The sequence below is a fragment of the Vigna angularis genome, chromosome 10 (assembly GCF_016808095.1).
Source record: "Vigna angularis cultivar LongXiaoDou No.4 chromosome 10, ASM1680809v1, whole genome shotgun sequence".
In the NCBI taxonomy this organism is placed as follows: Eukaryota; Viridiplantae; Streptophyta; class Magnoliopsida; order Fabales; family Fabaceae; genus Vigna; species Vigna angularis.
The window spans coordinates 12470637-12489854 of NC_068979.1; the positions used below are offsets into that span (position 1 = coordinate 12470637).

General features: G+C 34.1%; 1 protein-coding gene and 1 long non-coding RNA gene across 3 annotated transcripts; both read right to left on the minus strand.

Moving 5' to 3' along the window:
• Positions 1–547: 547 nt before the first annotated feature.
• Positions 548–1641, minus strand: LOC108335025 (mitogen-activated protein kinase kinase 10). The gene has a single exon (XM_017570942.2). It carries the CDS (start codon positions 1565–1567, stop codon positions 599–601), a length of 969 nt encoding a protein of 322 aa, XP_017426431.1. The 5' UTR covers positions 1568–1641; the 3' UTR covers positions 548–598.
• An 8922-nt stretch (positions 1642–10563) lies between these two features.
• On the minus strand, positions 10564–13651 carry LOC128194319 (uncharacterized). Of its 2 annotated transcripts, XR_008245726.1 has the most exons (6): positions 13344–13376; positions 13041–13116; positions 12588–12656; positions 11705–11740; positions 10881–10937; positions 10564–10780 (listed from the first exon to the last, which is right to left on the minus strand). It is a non-coding gene; the product is annotated as an uncharacterized LOC128194319 (long non-coding RNA). The 2 variants fall into 2 exon arrangements; XR_008245725.1 differs by lacking the exon at positions 13041–13116 and having other exon boundaries at positions 13344–13651.
• Positions 13652–19218: the final 5567 nt, after the last annotated feature.

Sequence of the window (19218 nt, forward strand, 5' to 3'; positions counted from 1 at the left end):
TCTACTAGTATACTGAAGAAACTTTTAACAGAATTTAGTTGAATATTTCAAGAAAAAATATCAATTTAAATTAACTTCCATTAAATTTTTTTAGGCCTTCTATACTAAAAACAAAAATACTCGTAGTATTTAGAAAGAATACATAGGGAAAATAAATTTAAAACTGTCAATTATAAAATATCTTTTAAAAATTAACAACTTTGTTTTAAAATGTGTCTTATTAGATCTTTTTTTAATGACTTAACATGTTAAGATATTTGCTAAAGATTGTGATCCTGATCATGCAATGTAATTATTTCTTCAATTCATCGTCCAAAGAACATGATTTATTTGCAAACAGTATAATTTCCTCAATTGTTGCCAGTAAGTTTCTAATGATATTGACATTTAATTTCTAACTTTAACCCCAAAAAAAATTATTCTGTCCCCCTCAAAATTCCAAAATTTGAACCCTAATTATTTTGTGATGTCTACAAATAACGAAAGTCAAGACTAAGCTAAAAGTTAAAAATAAGAATAAAAATGTAGTGAACTTAAGCCCCCTCCCCCAAGAACATATAATCACCAAGCTCTTTACCCTAAGAGCAACAGATTGTTTTTAACTCACAAAAGGGTGATGCAGAAGTTCTAACACTGTTGCTCTCTTCCTCCAATTCTTCTCAAGACACCTCCTCACAAAATTTTGAAACTCTGGTGATGCTTTTTCTGGCATCTCCAGCTTCTCACCAAAGCAAATTGCACACATCAAAGTTGCCCAATCTGGTCTCTGCCCTGCTCCAATCAATGGAAAATAACCCAAAAGACATTCCAACATTACTACTCCCATTGACCACACATCTCCTGCAAACTCATCTGCATTTTCACCACCCCATCTTTCTGGATCAATCCTTTCTGGACTCATGTAAGCACAAGTGCCTGCATCGTACTCATTTCCTTCAAACCTACCTTCCACCACATGACTCACTCCAAAATCTGCAATCTTTACCTCCCCTTTATCGTTCACAAGTAAGTTTGATGGTTTAATATCTCTGTGCACAATGTTCATGCCATGTAAATACCTAAGTCCTTCCAAAACACGCCTACCCAACACCGAGATAACCTTTTCTGACAGTCTATGATGTATTCTCAATACATCATTCAACGACCCTCCTTCCATGTATTCCATAACAAAGCTAATGTCACCTCCGTTGTCGCCATCATTATTGCTATTACAACTGTCAAAAACTGCATGACACTTTACTATATACGGTGAATCCACTCGTTTTAGAATGTCAGCCTCCAGTTTAGCGGTTTGGCGAATGCCAAAGCCATTCTCATTCAAACGTAGCACTTTCAAGGCATAAAAGGAGCTGGTTTTTTTGTGATAAACTTTGTAAACTGTGCCACCATTACCATGGCCAAGAACTTCTCGCTTTTCAAGATGCGAAAGATCCTTAATCATGCCGGGAGAAGAGTGTACATGAATTTGGTGAGGGGAATCTGAATTTGACGATGGGATTGAAGGAGATTTTGGTAATGAAAGCCTCAGAGCTTGCTTGTGTCTCCTCTCTCTGATAACCAATGTCATTTACGTGGTTCACACTTGAAAACACTCTCTGAGCCTAAACAAAGAAAAAATAAAAATGGGGTTTAAAGAATGGAAGAAAGGGAAATTTTTCCATAAAAGAAAGCCACGTGCTTGACTGTAAATTTTGGCTTACAAGAGTGATGACAAGTGTTACCGAAATGAATGGACAGGTGAGGTTTTGGTGGTGATATATCAGAGCTTACATATCACTGCATGGTCGTGATAATTGTTGTTTATTTATCTTTTTTAACAATTTACTTGAATTCAGTTCCAAATTTAGTTAAAATCTCAAATTTCATGGTTCTGGTTAAACATGTACATCTCTAACCCTGCGGTGTTTGTTAAAGTTAGGATGAAGGTGGCCATCATGCACACCTAACTATAGTGTGTAAGTTGGAGAAATCATTACAAAGGAATGATGGTGCGATTGTGGAGAATGGAAGCATGCAAAGCAGTGACATAACCCCAAATGATGAAATAAATAGAATTAATGCCCGAGCAGTCAGGATCCAATTAAATAAGATTTTTCGTATCAAAACCCTAACTTCAAGGCCAAACCAAAATAACATTGTGGTTTTCACTCACCATTTACAAATTCTGCATGTTTTTTTTAACCTATATAATGACAAGAGTTGCAGACTGGAACTTTGATGAATAATATGGTGCCATGGCTTTGAAAGAAATTTGAGAAAATATGTTTTCACACTCTATATATCAGCCATTTAACTAGTTACTTTTAAGAATAATATAATTATTAAAAAAATGTATTTTTATATTTATAAGGAAAAATAGATGATGAAAAATAAAATATAAAAGGTCTGCAACAAATTATCTTCCTAGAGATGAGTGCGCAGGGTAAAAAGAACCAAGAATAATAGTTGCAGATAAATTTTTTTATGAAGGTAAATTAGTATCTGCTCACTGCATAATAACAATATATAACACACTGTCTTTGTATGTGAAGGAGCAAACACATTTTTTCAAGGCGAGTTCGAACACGTTTTATTAAAAATTACAAAATGAGGATAGAGACTTATCAAGAAGTGGATTTATAATATTCTGTAATTTTAATAAAATTTGAGTCATGAATAGAGTCCAATAGAGTATGTTGTTAGCATTTTGTTTTCTTATTAGATATGCATAATTTCGAAAGGTAAAAGTTACGTGCAAAAAACTGTGTACATTTAATAACTTAATAAATTAAAATATCAGTACAAATCTTAAGTTGTTGATGTAAAAGATATTAAAATTCTTTAAACAAAGTTTTAAATTTAAACGGAAAACTAGAGAAAAGGTCCACTATATTTTTCTTAGCCAAATTGTTCAACATAAATTGGTAATTGATAAAACATGCAATCCTAACTTTTTTTTTTTTTTTTAAATACAAAGAAGTATTATTGCTGGGTTCTGATGGAACACTTTGGGTGTCAACTTATGATATTTAACATCATACAGTCATGTGTAGAAAACAGTCATCCCAAGCAATGCGAATTCCTAAGTCAATAAAATAATTAATACGTCAATCTCACATGTATTAGTTACTATAACAAAAATCACTTCACGCTAGAGCCAAAACTATAGCTTAAAACATTGAAATCGTAGCCTAAAATTTAGGTTATGATTTTCCAACTGTGGACTAGGTTTGTATGGTCCTAAGTAATTAGTCATGATTTTTTATACAATTAAATTTTCAAAACCGTAGATTAAAATCTTAGGAATGATCACGGTTTTCAATCTATGTTTCATCACATTTGTTTTATGCTTTAGACCACGCTAACATATGTATTGTCTTTGGGTGACACATTTATTAAACCATTGTTTTATGCGAAATAATTTTTTTAATTTTGTATAAATTGCTTATGAAAGACTTGAAGATGAGAAATTTGAAATATATATTCTCAAATCACAACATTCCATAACCTCACACATTAAGTGCAAACATCACTTAAATGACTTTAGACAAAGTTATAATTGAAACATATACTTGAAGGTTGTAACACTACAAAAATATGTAATTTTACCGGGGGTTTTTTTCAATATTACCGGCGGTTTTAACCCCCGCAAATCACATTTCCCGCGGTTGGACCAACCGTTGGGAACACGGCCGTCGCCAAGTAAGTACCGGCGGTTCTGGAAAAAACCGCCGGTACTAGTGGGGGTTTCCGGAAACCGCCAGAATTACCAGAGGTTTTGTCGAAACCGCCGGAATTAGCGGGGGTTCTGTGAAAACCGCCGGGAATTACGGGGTTACTCAAAAACCGCCGGAACTAGCTAGGGTTATCTCAAAACCGTCCCTATTTTGCATGTGTAGTTTACTGGGGTTAAAACCGCCGGGAATTTATACAGTTCATTCTTTTTTTATTGTGATAAAATTAGATTATGATAAAAATGATTTTATTGACAAAACAAACAATAAATTAATATGAACTAAAATTGAATAATATTGTATAAAATAAACTATATTGTTCAACCTAATATCATTCATACAACTAATTGTTCATGCATAAAAATTAAAAATAAAGATGTTCATTACATATGTTCAATATAGATGTTCAATACAAATGTTCAATACTAAAAGTATGACTCATAAAAATATTCAATAACAATATCTAATTTTCTTCTTCATTACATCTATTGTTTGGCCCACTCCCTTGATCAGATACCTACAATATAACATAATAGTTAGTCGATAATATATTTAATTAAAAAATCATACAAATAAATTTAATAATTATTACCGATGATCGTTGAAATACTACAAACTGTGAAGGCAATGAACCTTGATGATTTTGCAACAAAAGTGTCATCATTGCCTTCATTTCATTGACTTGTGATGTCAATGAAGATACCTATAACAGAAATATTTATTTAAAAAGTGAGAAATATGATACCTAACATGTTAATCTTAAAAGGAATAAACCAAGTAAATATTCATTAACCTGAGATTCTAATTTAACATTAGAAGAAGTCAATGAAGATACCTATAACAAAAAAATTTATTTAAGAAGTGAGAAATATGATACCTAACATGTTAATCTTAAAGGGAACAAACCAAATAAATATTTAAATATTCATTAACCTGAGCTTGTAATTCAACATTAGAAGGAGTAGATGAAGATGATCCAAAATGAGAACGAGCATGGACTCCAAAGACTTTAGATGGGCAAGGACCCAAACCTAGACCGCGAACACGACCACAATGCTCTTGGCTTCCTAAAACATGAGCTAATGAATCTAAACTTGATATTTCTTTTGATTGAGACGATGTTGTAGATTCATATGTTTGAATTTTTTCCTACATACAACATAATCAATGATGCCAACATTAAAAACATTGCATTTGTATAAAGAGACAAACTATTGAGTTGGCAGTAGTATACTTATATTTAAACTTAAGATGTGTGCAAAAACAGTAGCAAAAACAGTAGTATACTTTCACTATCTTCAAAATCTGATCTTTGGGTTATTATATTTTCCAGGGTCAAAAGTGCAAAGTCTATACTTGGGTTATGAGATTTCATCCCGCCTAACCCAAAACCAACAATAGTCCATACATCATTATTCAGGACCAAATCTATCCCTCTCACTCTGATACAATAATTCCATCTTCTAATCTAGCATTCGCATATAAACCTTTAACTAAGTCAGGATACAAGGTACTAGTCATTTGAAGAAAGTTGTATAACCAGTAAAAGGTCAATAGATCTCAGAAAAGAAATCCATCATTTCAATAAAACTGGAAATCCATATAAGATTGATTGAAAGAAGGGTATCCACGTGACATCATGGATGGGACCAATTAATACTCATTCTTCAAATTGAAGTCTGTAATGACAATCATATTAAGGAACTTAAATCTTAATACCAATAGCAATCATGTGTAAGTGTCAATTTCTACTAGAATCAATGCTTTTAACCATCAATAATTCAGAAAACACAAAACACATGAACAACCAACTACTTATAGTAAAAAGGTTCTTTTTTCCTATAATGTATCTATTACATGACATCTATAGACATGTATATAGTACACATGACATTGAGTTCTTCATTTAAGTAATATCATTTGAACGAGACTATAAAGAGATATATAACTAAACCAATCACAAAAAAAAGATTGGAACTTACACCAATTTCCCTTGCCTCATCATTGATAAAAGCTCCATTGGTCTTCTTATGAGTAGCTATCCAAACTTCTCCTCTGCTAACTTTGTGCCCACACTCGTTTTCCTATGAAAATTAACAAATTCTTATTAGGTATATCATAAATATTATGAGAAACAGAAAATTGAAGATAAATAACACTTCACCATTTCTTCCCTCTTCCTTGCAATGCTCTTGGATCCCCCTGTGTGAGCAAGAGTTTGTTTTGTCCTATTATGCTTATTTTTTAAGGCAATCTCCTAACATTGTGATAAAAAAAGTTATTAAATCATAACAGAATTTTATGAAAAGAAATGTAGGTTTTACCTTTGTTCTTTCATCAAGTCGATAGTCAACAAAAGAAGCCCAATGATCTCTATCTATGCCTTCTGGAGCCATGGCAATCAATTCATCTCTAGTTCGCGTCCCATCATCTCTTTGTTGCCATAATTCTTGCCGACAATCTCTCCATTTATGATTAAGCGCTTTCAAGATGTAATTGATTTGAATATCGGAATTCACTTCAAACTTTGTCTTCAAAACAAATTTTAATAAAAAATTAACAACAATTACCCAATAAATAAATTTTGGATGTCTTTTTTGTAATGGTATTTTGTATTTACATTACTTACTTGAATGGTATTTTGAATCATGTCTTCTTTGTAACTTTTGGGAATCTTCTTCCAAGAAGAATAACAAATAGGGAATACCTTGAAGTTTCTAGCGATACTTCCCAAGAATCGATTCAATAATGCGCCACCATCTCCAATTGGTTGATATTCCTCATTCCAATGTACAATAATCCTTTCATTTTGAGGCAAATTCCAAACATCATTTGTTTTTAAGTGTTTGGTAGTCATCTTACGTTGGTCATCTGTGAAGAAAGAAAATTTGTGTCAAATACTCTTGTGTCAAACAACTTCAGCAGTAACTATTCATATAAGTAACATAATGAAAGCATTAATATGTTGAACTTGTGTCTTACCAATAACATCAACCAACCATGCTCCCTTGTGTGTTGGTGGCCTTTCTTGTTCAACTTCCAACTGAGTATCCTGATTTTCATCTTGTTCATGTTCATCTTGTACATGAGAATTTTCTCCTACTTGAGGTGGTGAATGAAGAGCATCTTCATTTGAGGGCTACACAAGGGATGATGAGAAAGCAAAAGAAATTATCATTATTGTTATTAAATTTCAACAAAAAAGTGAGTTAACTTAGTGAGTCACGTTTCTTTGAATTTCAGGCATTTGTTGTCAGATTCCATCTGCACAAGCAATTAACATTTTAGTAGTCACAAAAACCTTTATTTTTTCTACATGCTAACACCTGACACTTCTTTGCATTTTCTTCCTACTTGGTATTTTGGAACAGGGAGCAGCTATTGATCGTATCCTTGGAGAGATAGTTCATAACAAAGGCATGACGGTACCAATTGACTATGACCTATGCATTGGGCACTTTCTAGCCAAGGTGAGTGCACTTCATTTGATTTCCAATTCTTAGTTCAGCTTTGATTTTGCATTTTCAGAGCATTTTTTTTATCATATGTACTTCTTCTAAAAGATTCTAATACAGAACTACTTCTAGTTTTTTATCATACAAAACCTTCTTGGATAATTCAAGAGTAATTCTCTAGCCATCTCACAAATGACAGAAGACTTTTAACATAATTGTCCTAACCTTTAAGGTCCAAATATCACTTTGTATAATACAAAAGATTTCTCAACGTGACTAGCAACAAATAATACATATAACACATCTAATGTACTTTTGAGAGATAAAAAAAATAAGATCACAACAACCAATCCTCTTAACATACTTCATAACAGCACAATCAACAATTAGTTTGACCATTCCATATAAGTTATATCAAGCATATGTAACCAACCAGCATATGAGATAAAAACAGAAGCGCTTTAATATGAGTAAAACAGCCCAATAAAGTTACAAAACAACAATGTTTTAGTGCAGACACAACAGTCAGAACAGTCTAATACAACAAGGATTTTAATGCAGTAACACCAATCACTACTAAAACAGCAAGGAAAAATTTACTGGTATAAAACAGCAAGGAAATAATGCTGAAACATCCAACAACATTACATAAAACAGCAAACAATCACTACTAAAATTCTGATACAGCAATTGCCCACATTTCTAAAAGTTTTGCCTTCTCTTATTGGTATGACACTAAATTCCCTTGTTGTTGCTACTGATTAGAGATTCCACAATTTTTGTCTTTAAATAAAATTTTACGTTTACTGTTTTTACTAATGTAATTGAAACACTTACATTAACTTGAACTGATGACTGAAAAAATGCATCTGGGGACTGAATAGGTGCAGGAGTCCATGCTGATTGAAAAGCAAATGCATTTGGGGACTCAATATGAGTAGGAGTGCATGTGCTTTGGCTTGTCGAAGGTAGCTTTAGTTTGTATGTTCCTATAATTAAATGAATGTCAAAAAATGATAACATGAATAAAACAAGTATTAGACATTTAAAAAAAAGGGAACTTACTTCTTTGAGGGGCAGAAAGAGAGGGTGAGGATTGGACTTGAGGAGCTGGTGGATGGTTAGTTGTGTGACCCCATGTATGAGAGACACTTTGCTGTGTATGATGTTTTGTCTTCTTCTTCTTATATATACCAGGAAGATATCTACCATTCTCATCAGGCCACAGATCTGGTCTAATACCCCAAAGTTGTAAGTCCTTTCTTGCCTTTAGATTGTCTTTGCATTTATTATTTGTACTATCATTCAACAATGTGAACAATATATTGTCACAAACATTTTTTTCAATGTGCATAACATCCAGATTGTGGTGCAATAAGTTATCTACCCAATAAGGAAGGTCAAAAAATATACTCTTCTTTCGCCATTGTAGAGTATCTACCTTAGGATGATCAACTCTGCGTTGTCTTTTTGACCTTTCTTCAACTATAGGTTCTTTCCCAAATTCAACGTGAACATTCCCAAGTTGTTGTAGGATATCATGTCCTGAGATTGCCATTGGTTGGCTTCTATTTTCAATAGTTCCATCAAACCTGCTATGAGCCAATCTAAACTTATGTCTTCCATCTAACCACCGACGATGACTTATAAAACAAAATTTCCCACCTTTGACAAGCTTCTTAGGAGTAGTGTCAAAATTACATCTCGGACATGCCAATCCTGTATGTGTGTTCCATCCAGATAAGGTTCCAAGTCCTGGAAAGTCACTAATAGTCCACAATATGGCTGCACGCATATCAAATACTTCATTTCCATATGAATCAAAAGTTTTAATTCCAGTGTTCCACAACTCCTTCAACTCTTCTATTAATGGTTGTAAGTAAACATCAATATCATTGCCCGGTGCTCGCTTTCCAGGAATGATCATGGACAAAATGAATGAACTTTGTTTCATACACATCCAAGGAGGAAGGTTGTATGGTATGAGAACAACTAGCCAAATACTGTGATTGGTGCTCAAGTTCCCATATGGATTGAACCCATCAGTAGCTAAACCGAGTCTCACGTTTCGAGGGTCTAAGGCAAATTGAGGGTGCATTAAGTCAAATTTCTTCCATGCTTCAGAATCTCTTGGATGTCTTAACATGCCTTCATCCGTACTTTCTGATGCATGCCATCTCATATGCTCAGCTATTTTAGATGACAAAAACATCCTCTGTAATCGAGGCTTCAAAGGAAAATACCTTAACACCTTTGCAGGAATCTTCTTTCGCTTATTAACAACAACATCATCACCAATTGTATTTCTCTTTTTTGGCTTCCATCTTGATGTCTTACATTTCTTACAAGAATCTTTATCTTTGTCTTCTCCAACATACAACATACAATCATTCGAGCAAGCATCAATTTTGGTGTAATGAAGACCAAGCTTGCTAATCACTTTTTTGGCTTCATAGAATGAATTTGGAATTTTAGCATGTTCAAATGCATCTGCTAGCAATTCCAGTATCATGGACATAGCTTTGTCACTTATTCTGCATAGACATTTGATGTGATACAACTTCACCAAGAAAGAAAGTTTTGAATATTTATCACATCCTTCATATAAGCTCTGTTGTCCATCTTGCATTAATTCAAAAAAATTTGTCCCATCATGACTTCTAGTATGGCTTGACTCTGCACCCATATCGTCATCATCCACCATGTCGTTGGTTGAGCAATGATGTGCAAATACATCATTAATCATTTCACACATATTATCATTAATTTCAACTCTTCCACCATCTTCTTCGACCATTACTTGAGGAGCTTCGTCATTTACTCTTCTCTCCCCGTGTAGAAGCCACATTGTATAACCTTTTGGAAAAGGTTTAATAATTAAGTGCTCATATACTTCTTCACGACTTTGCCATTTCTTAAAATTGCATTTCTGACATGGACATACTATCTTTCCCCTAACACCACTATTAGTGAATGCGAAGTCCAAGAAAGTATTCAATCCTCTCATATATTGATTTGTATTTCGAGGCATGTCTATCCATGATCTATCCATTACAACGACCTCTGTTCATGCCAAGAGGATTGGAAGGTTAGAATAAGGACGATATTCAACGAAATACACTACATGAGATGAATTTACTAAACTGTGAGAACTAATCCAAGGAAAATCATTTACAATCGACTTTCCTTTTATGGGGAAAGTCAACTCACAATCCCTTAGATCAAGGGATTTATTTCAGGAGTTAATTTCATAATTAGCTACTTTATTAGGATTGATTCTGTTTTACTCTTTATCTACATAAATCATATTATAAACTCTTGACAAACTACCAGCTTGTCATTCCAATTTCTTAACAACATTTGAAGAAGGAACTTCATATTTTAAGGAGAGAATATTTTAGGAGAATATTTGAGTGAAATTACATGATAGGAAGTTACAACACACTCAACCTAGGGACATATGAGCAGAATAATACATAACAAAAAGAAATACAAGTAATTTACAAGAACATTTTTCAAAAATGAGGACAAAGTCAGAATTTTTTGTATTACCGCTTGAGAATTTTTCAGCAGAACAGTCTCCAAATCTTGTAACTCAGCTAATAGGACTCCCTGGTACACAAGAAGTGAATAAAAAAAATGTTGTTATACAATTGATTATGAATTTTTAGATCATCAAAATAAATTAGAATATATACAAGAATACACTTACTAAAAAGAATGAAATTGATCTCCCAACATAAGTTACACCACTGCTATCTCTACTGTGCTAAAAAAAATTCAAAAAATATGAAAAGTTATAATGTTGATTGAACAAAGCAAAGAGAATTAAAAAAATGAACTAAATAATTTAACGAAGGCATACATTTTACTCTTCAATGCACACATAAATAAATTGAAGGCAATGATAGCTAAACCCAATATGATGTGGAATCAGCTTCATGTTTCGATCTACTATTCTATCTAAATATACGAAGAAGAAAAATTAAAGCAAACATGACAGTATAACGAGGATCCGCAAAAAGTGAGTAATAGCAGTAGTCAAAGGCCGTAATGATAAAGAACCAAGAAAAAACATTGGAAAAGGTTAGAGCATGATGATCATAGTGCCAAATCAGAATAAGGACAAACATTTAATAGCTTATTAGGCGGTTGGAATAATAAGGAGACCAATAAGCTCCTGCTAGCTGTACATTCCATAGAATGCTCAAAGATGGAGATGAGATTGTTGCTCAAAATCTAACATACTGAATTCATAAGGCATCTTAAGAGGACAAGCCATATACTAATGGTAACATTTTTTCCAAAAGGTATGTTGTATCACCCATTTTTTCCAAAAGGTTAGAACATGATGATCATAGTGCCAAATCATTTAATAGCTTATTAGGCGGTTGGAATAATAAGGAGACTAATAAATCATTTAATAAAGATATAACATATAATACAACATATTATATTAATAAATAAACATGTCTCTGGAAGATCGAAAGAGACGTTCCTTCAACACTATCTTTTAAACCATTCATTTCCTTCTACCTTTTAATTTCTTCTTTTGGGTTTTCCTGCTAACCACTGCAACATATAACACACGCATATTAGTATAACAATTCAAATCAAGATCTTGGTTTCAAACTAACGGGCTTCTGCATAAAATTTAATGCATCATATATGGAAAAGCCAAAATTTAATGCATCATAAAATATATGCATCATAAAATTTAATCCAAAGGCCAAAATGCATTTTCATGTTGCCTTCAATCACAAATCTGATTTTTTCTTTTGCTTTTATTTGGAAGTTGAAACACAAAACGAACTTGCGTTTTGACTTTTGAGGGGGCCAAAAGTCTTTCTCTTTTCTCTTAATTGCTTTCTCTATAAACAAAACATTGCACATGTTAAAGGAAGATACACATTCTACTGAATCACATATTGCTACAAATCATATATTCAAGAGCATTTCACCTAAATTATCTTCATATTTATAAGAGACTTCATGGCCATGCAATTCCCAAGTGTATATTTTGAGAAAATGATCTCTCTAGTGGAAGATTTGGTGTACCAGAAAATTATTTTAACCTTTAAGTTTGTCTTCCCACTATCAAACCTCAACCTTTTTACCAAACATTTAAGGTTCCTTCTAAAACTGTAATAAAAGACTGTTGTTAAATAGAATGCGATTAAAAGGAAAAAATAACAGAATATGAATAATGAAAAATACAACATAAATTTCTCATGCTTGCTTCAGGGTGCGTTGAATCCAATAAATACTGCTAATTATTTTATATCAAAATTATAACTATTTCAAGTAAAAAAGGTTGAACACATGGTAAGGCATCAGAAGCACATAAAGTTATGTGCTTCATACATAGTCATTACCACATCACTCACCGTGACATGAACAATATCAATAGATGAGATACCTGGTGCTCAGGAATAGAACTATCGTATGGAATGTCAATGCGACTCTGTAACCTCAGCAAGCACTCCTCCTGAGAATTCAAGATACAGCACTGAGAATTTGTCATCCATAATTATAAACAATATTTAATAGAAAAAAGAAGCATAGAGTGGCATATTATTTTCATCTCAGAAGGTATAAATCACAAGCAAACATTTGTTATTTGGTAAAATGGAAGATGTTCCAATACAAATTTTTGCTCAATATGTTTCTATGAAGAAAAGGATATGCTTGATGTTGTAAGTAGTTTAGAAGAAGCTTATCTCATTAAAAGACGAGTATGATGAAGCATCTCATCAACAAAGTCACATTATAAAATTCCATTTATTTATTGCAGTGCCCAAGAGAAAAGTTAACATAATTACTGAACAGTATTAAATTACTACTTCAGCTACTAAGTCACAAAAACCATTACCTGGGCTTCCCCGCTATTTCTGCACCTAAACAGTTGAACTCAGCTTCACACCAGATGAAAAGAGATACAACAGTATCTGCACTTTCCAGTATACATAAACAAGCAATAACGCATTTCACGAATGCTAGCTCTACGAGAAGATTATCCTAAACAACTTACCAAGCTATTGATCCATAACAAAAAACACAAAAATTAAACCAGAGCATATGGATTTGCAATTTTTCGTGAATGGGATCGAAGTGGTTCGTAAGTAGATGACTTCGAAAACCTAAACTAGAGAGCCAAGATCGAACACAGTCTTACCTTGACGGTCAGTGCGGGAGCACGTCAGAGTACCTTGAACTCGCTCAACCCACAAATGCCTTGACGCCTCCACCTCGATGCCTCCACCTCGACGCCTCCACCTCAATGCTCCACCTCGCAGGAGAAGACAAACACGAAACCAAACAAGAAGAGAAGACGAACACAAAGTCAAGCCAAAGAAGACGAATACAAAGCCTAGCAGGAGAAGATTGTGATGCAGGGTAGGGTTTGGGAGAAATTTTTATGAAGACGGGAAGAAGGTTTTAGAGTTCGAAAGTATACCCCAAATTAGAATAGATGTTCCTAAAGTGAATAACCGAAGGCAGTGGGAAAGGATATGCGTTTGTAAGTATTATAAAATTAAAAAAAAAATCATATTTTAGGGACGGTTTTATTAAAACCGCCGGAATTATTCGGGGTTTTTAAAACTGCCAGAAAATAACCCCTCCTAAAATTAATTATTTTTGTAGTGTAAGAATCCAGAGTACATGACTAAAATAAATAACTGTCATGAAGTCATTTCTAAAAATCATCCTATCAAAATTTAAAATTACAAAAGTCAAAAAATTACCTATGTAAAACTATTTATTTACTACATAATTGTAACTTCATTAATATAAAAGATTGATTTTATGGTCTTCGTCATCTTCATGCTCTTGAATCTATAAACAATATTAAAATATAGTTACTAAAAAAAACTAAATTTATGGACGATCAATATTTATTGGAAATTGTAAAAATTTATTGATGAATCTTGTTTATTGATGGATTTTGTTGGATGAATATGAAGAAAGTAGGTGCTAATGTTGTGAGTGTAAGGAGATCATTAAGAGAAACTCAACTACCATCTTACTTTAGGGATAATGAATTGTTTCACGATGCTACTATCACTTCTGATGATAACTTTAGCTAAAGCTGAACTAGTTGAATTCGAGCAAGTTGTTGCTTATGAAAGGTAGTAGAAAGCAATGCAATAAAAGATTGATTCTATTGAAAAGAATCAAACTTGGGAACTGACAAAACTACCTACTGACAATAAACCTATAGCATTGAAGTGGGTTTATAAGGCAAAAGTAAATTCACAAGGTGTTATAATACGACATAAAGCCAGATTAATGACTAAAGGATTTTTGCGCAAGGCTATTAATTGATTTTGGAGAAGTATATGCACATGTGGCATGGATTGAAACAATAAGGTTGGTAGTGTTACTTGCAACACAACTGCATTGGTCAATGCATCAATTGGACTTAAAATCAACTTTTTTAAATGACAAGTTGGAGGAATAAGTATATGTGATGCAGCCACAAGGATTTGAAGTCAAAGAGCATGAGCACAGGGTGTATAGGCTGAAGAAGGCCCTTTATGAATTGAAACAGGCTCTTGGAGCTTGAAACTAGAGAATTAGTATATTTATGGGAGAAAATGGATTTGAATAATGTGCCTCTGAGCATGGTGTGATGTAAAGAGTTCTCACAGTTATGAGAAGACTGAGAAGTTGGTTGTGTGCTTGTACGTGGATGACCTTTTAGTCAATGGTAGAAGTGAATATTTAAATGCCAAATTCAAGTTCCAAATGTTGAATGAATTTAAAATGAATAACTTGGGTAAATTGAGCTATTTTTTGGGAATTGAGTTCACGGAAACTAAACTTGGCACATCAAGATATGCATAGGATTTATTAAAGAAATTTGAAATGCACAAAAGTAGTTTAGCCAACACTGTCTATTGAAAAAATTGTTGGAAGATATATTTGCAATACACGGCCTAATATGAGTTTTAGTGGTGGTTTGATCAGTAGATATATGCAAAATCCTAAACAATCACACATAAGAAATCCTAAACAATCACACAATTTTGGAGTTTTATTTCAAAAAAGAGAATCAAAGGTTAGATTGAACATTATTACATATTCAGATGCAGATTGGTATGATGACAAATGAGATAGAAAAAGCACAACAGGTACACATTTTCTTCCTTGGAGAATTGTAAAACCCCATAAAATGGTATTTTTAGAAATGGTGGTAGTCTAAAAATAGTGAGACTCGACTATTTTAATATTTAACGGTTTTATTATAAATAGTTTTGTTATAAACGAGTTTCATTATTTTAAAACGTACCATCTCTCTAGAAACCACTTTTCTAGAGTTCTCTTACTTCTCTCTAAAATCCTAACTCTTGAGTCATCTGTTTGATGATCAGGAGGTACCTAGACGATCACGGCGCCAAGGTCTTCAAATCCAACCAATCAGTTTGTCGTTTAGAGAAAGTGATGGAAGACCATCAAGAAATCACATTGGACCTCTTACTAGAGCCATGACAAGGAAGATTCAAGAAGAAGAAGGATCACCTAACATTTTACTTCTATGGAAGGTTACTTATAAAAATCCTTCTTCTCTTAACTAAAGCACTTATACTTTGTTTTGTAGGAACTAATAAATCTTGGAGACCATGATTGAGCCATCCAAGAAGTTAAATCAATAAAGGCCAACAAAGGAACCAAAAAGGGAGGTGCTTGCGGAATGGGAAATGCACCAGCATTTTTCACCCGAGAGAAGACCAATCCACGTGACTTGGCTGATTTGGAATGAAGCATGCACCTTGCTGGCTGAGCTGGAATGAGGCATGGACCTTGCTGGATCAAAATGAACGTGCCTCCTATGCTAAATAATTTGAATTTAGGAGGGAATTAAATCAGAAATTAGGCTCCTCTTCACCTATAAATAAGAGGGTCTCTTCTTTGTATTTTCTCACTTTTGAGCTTAATGATATGCTGCAGAATTTGCTTTCCAGCTTTTGTGCTCTTAAGTCACCTTTGATTTACTACTTCTTCTCCTTTCCTCAAGCTTCCTTCCTCTGTAGGAAGGCCCTCTGAGTTGTGAGGCTTCACCCATACACCTTTCCTCAATTAACACACCTTAAACACTCCACCATTCCATCAATCCGCTGCACCACCATTCACTACTGGTTTCTTCCGGTCTGGAGCCTCTGTCTACACGTTTCCAGCTGGGATTATTTTTCCATCAAGTGGTATCATGAGCTTAGGTCGTCCACGCACCAAGAGCTAAGCTATTCCTCCATCTTTGCACTCCATTTCTACATTCTGTTGTGCTTTCTGTTTCAGTTTTTCCAGTTTCTGTTTTGAGTAATTTTGTTTCTGTTTTGTGTTTTTCCAGTCATTAATTTCGTGTTCCCTGTTGCAATATTTGTGTAGTCTATCTAAATCAAGGTATGATGGGCCTAGGGAAAGAGAGAGAGAAAAAGAAAGGGTTAAAGAACCTTCAAGAGACCATAAAAGTAAGGAGACTAAGTGCTTTAGATGTGGGGAAAAAGGACACTATGCATCTGAGTGTCGAAATAGAAGGTCAACTTACATTCTTGAGCATGAGAGTGATAGTGAGGGTTCTTTATATAGTGAGTCTGAAACATCCACTTCTGAAGAAGAAGAAGCTTTACCTTGTGATTGTGACTTACTCATGGTAAGGAGACTCCTTGAAAATAAACATGTTGAGCTAGAACAGTCACAAAGAGAGAATCTATTCCACACGAGGTGTAAAGTTTTTGAAAAGACATGTTCAATGATTGTGGATAGTGGCTCTTGTTGCAACTGTTGTAGTTCAAGAATGGTAGAGAAGCTAGGATTAACTACTACTCCTCATCCTAAACCTTATAAACTTCAATGGATCAAAGAGGATGAAGGAATAATAGTTAAAGAACAAGTGAGTGTACCCATTTCCATTGGAAAATATGAAGACCAAATTGTTTGTGATATAGTACCAATGGAAGCTGGGCACATATTACTTGGAAGGCCTTGGCAATTTGATAAACTAACTCTACATGATGGAGTCACCAACAAAATCACTATTCAACACAAGGGCAGGAAAATTGTTTTGTGTCCTCTTACACCTTCACAAGTAAGAGAGGACCAAATATTTCTTAAGAAGAAGTTGGATGGAGAAAAGAAAAAGGAAAATAGGAAAGAGAAAAAGGAGAAGAATATGAGTTTGGTAAACAATGCCTCAACCAAAGAAGTTGTCCAACCTCAAACCTTAAAAGTTTCTAAAACTCTTTTGCTTGGACAACCTCATTTTCTTCTCTATTGCAAAGAGGCACTTGTTTCAGTAAATTATGAACTTGGTTCTCTACCAAAGGGGTTGCAAAAACTTTTAAAAGAATTTGATGATGTATTTCCTAAAGAGGTACCAAGTGGATTACCACCTTTGAGGGGAATAGAACATCAAATAGATCTGGTGCCTGGGGCAAGCCTTCCTAATAGGCCAACCTATAGGACCAACCCCATGGAAACAAAAGAGATAGAGAAACAAGTTAATGAATTATTGAACAAAGGGTGGATCCAAAAGAGCTTAAGTCCTTGTGCTGTGCCTGTGTTGTTGGTTCCTAAGAAGGATGGATCTTGGAGAATGTGTACAGATTGTAGGGCCATCAACAATATAACTGTTAAATATAGGCACCCCATTCCTAGATTAGATGACATGTTGGATGAATTACATGGAGCAAACATTTTCACTAAAATTGATCTCAAAAGCGGATACCATCAAATAAGAATTCAAGAGGGAGATGAATGGAAAACCGCTTTCAAGACCAAGTTTGGTTTGTATGAATGGTTAGTCATGCCCTTTGGTTTGACCAATGCTCCAAGTACATTCATGAGGTTGATGAATCATGTTCTTAGGGAATGCATAGGGAGGTTTGTAGTAGTCTACTTTGATGACATCTTAATCTTTAGTCAAGGTCTTCAAGAGCACCTTAGCCATGTTAAACAAGTCTTGTTTCTTCTTAGAGAACATCATCTCTTTGCCAACTTTGATAAATGTACTTTTTGTCAAGAAAGTGTAATTTTCCTTGGATTCAAAGTTGGAAAAGAAGGTGTACATGTTGATCCTGAGAAGATCAAGGCTATACAAGAATGGCCAACCCCTAAAACAGTAGGAGAGGTGAGAAGTTTCCATGGATTAGCCAGTTTTTATAGAAGATTTGTAAAAGACTTCTCCACCCTAGCTGCTCCTTTGAATGAACTAGTCAAGAAAGATGTTCCTTTTCTTTGGGGTGATAAACAAGCTTTATCTTTTGAGACCTTGAAAAATAAGTTAACTCATGCACCTATTCTAGCCTTGCCTAATTTTTCCAAAGCCTTTGAACTAGAATGTGATGCATCTGGGGTAGGGATAGGAGCTGTTTTAATTCAAGAAGGTCATCCCGTAGCCTACTTTAGTGAAAAACTTAAGGGACCTACTTTAAACTATCCTACCTATGATAAAGAGTTATATGCCCTCATTAGAGCTTTAAAAACATGGGAGCATTATTTAGTAATTCGAGAATTCATCATACACACTGACCATGAATCTCTCAAGTATATTAAAGGGCAAGCAAAGCTAAACAAGAGACATGCCAAGTGGGTGGAATACTTGGAGCAATTTCCTTATGTCATCAAACACAAAAAGGGGAGTACTAATGTTGTTGCAGATGCTTTATCTAGAAGACATGCATTATTAGTAACTCTAGGCTCACAAATATTAGGATTTGATGATATAAGAGAACTATATGAAAATGATGAAACATTTGCATCCACTTATTCTTCATGTCTTAAGAAGCCTTTTGATGGATTTTATCTTTCTCAGGGGTATCTTTTTAATAAAGGAAAACTTTGTATACCCCAAGGATCCATTAGAAAACTTCTTATCAGAGAGAGTCATGGAGGAGGACTCATGGGCCATCATGGAGTTGATAAAACTCTAAACATTTTGAAAAGTAAATTCTATTGGCCACACATGAGAGTAGATGTTCAAAGGCATTGTTCTAAATGCATAGCTTGTTTACAAGCTAAGTCAAAAATTATGCCTCATGGACTCTATACAC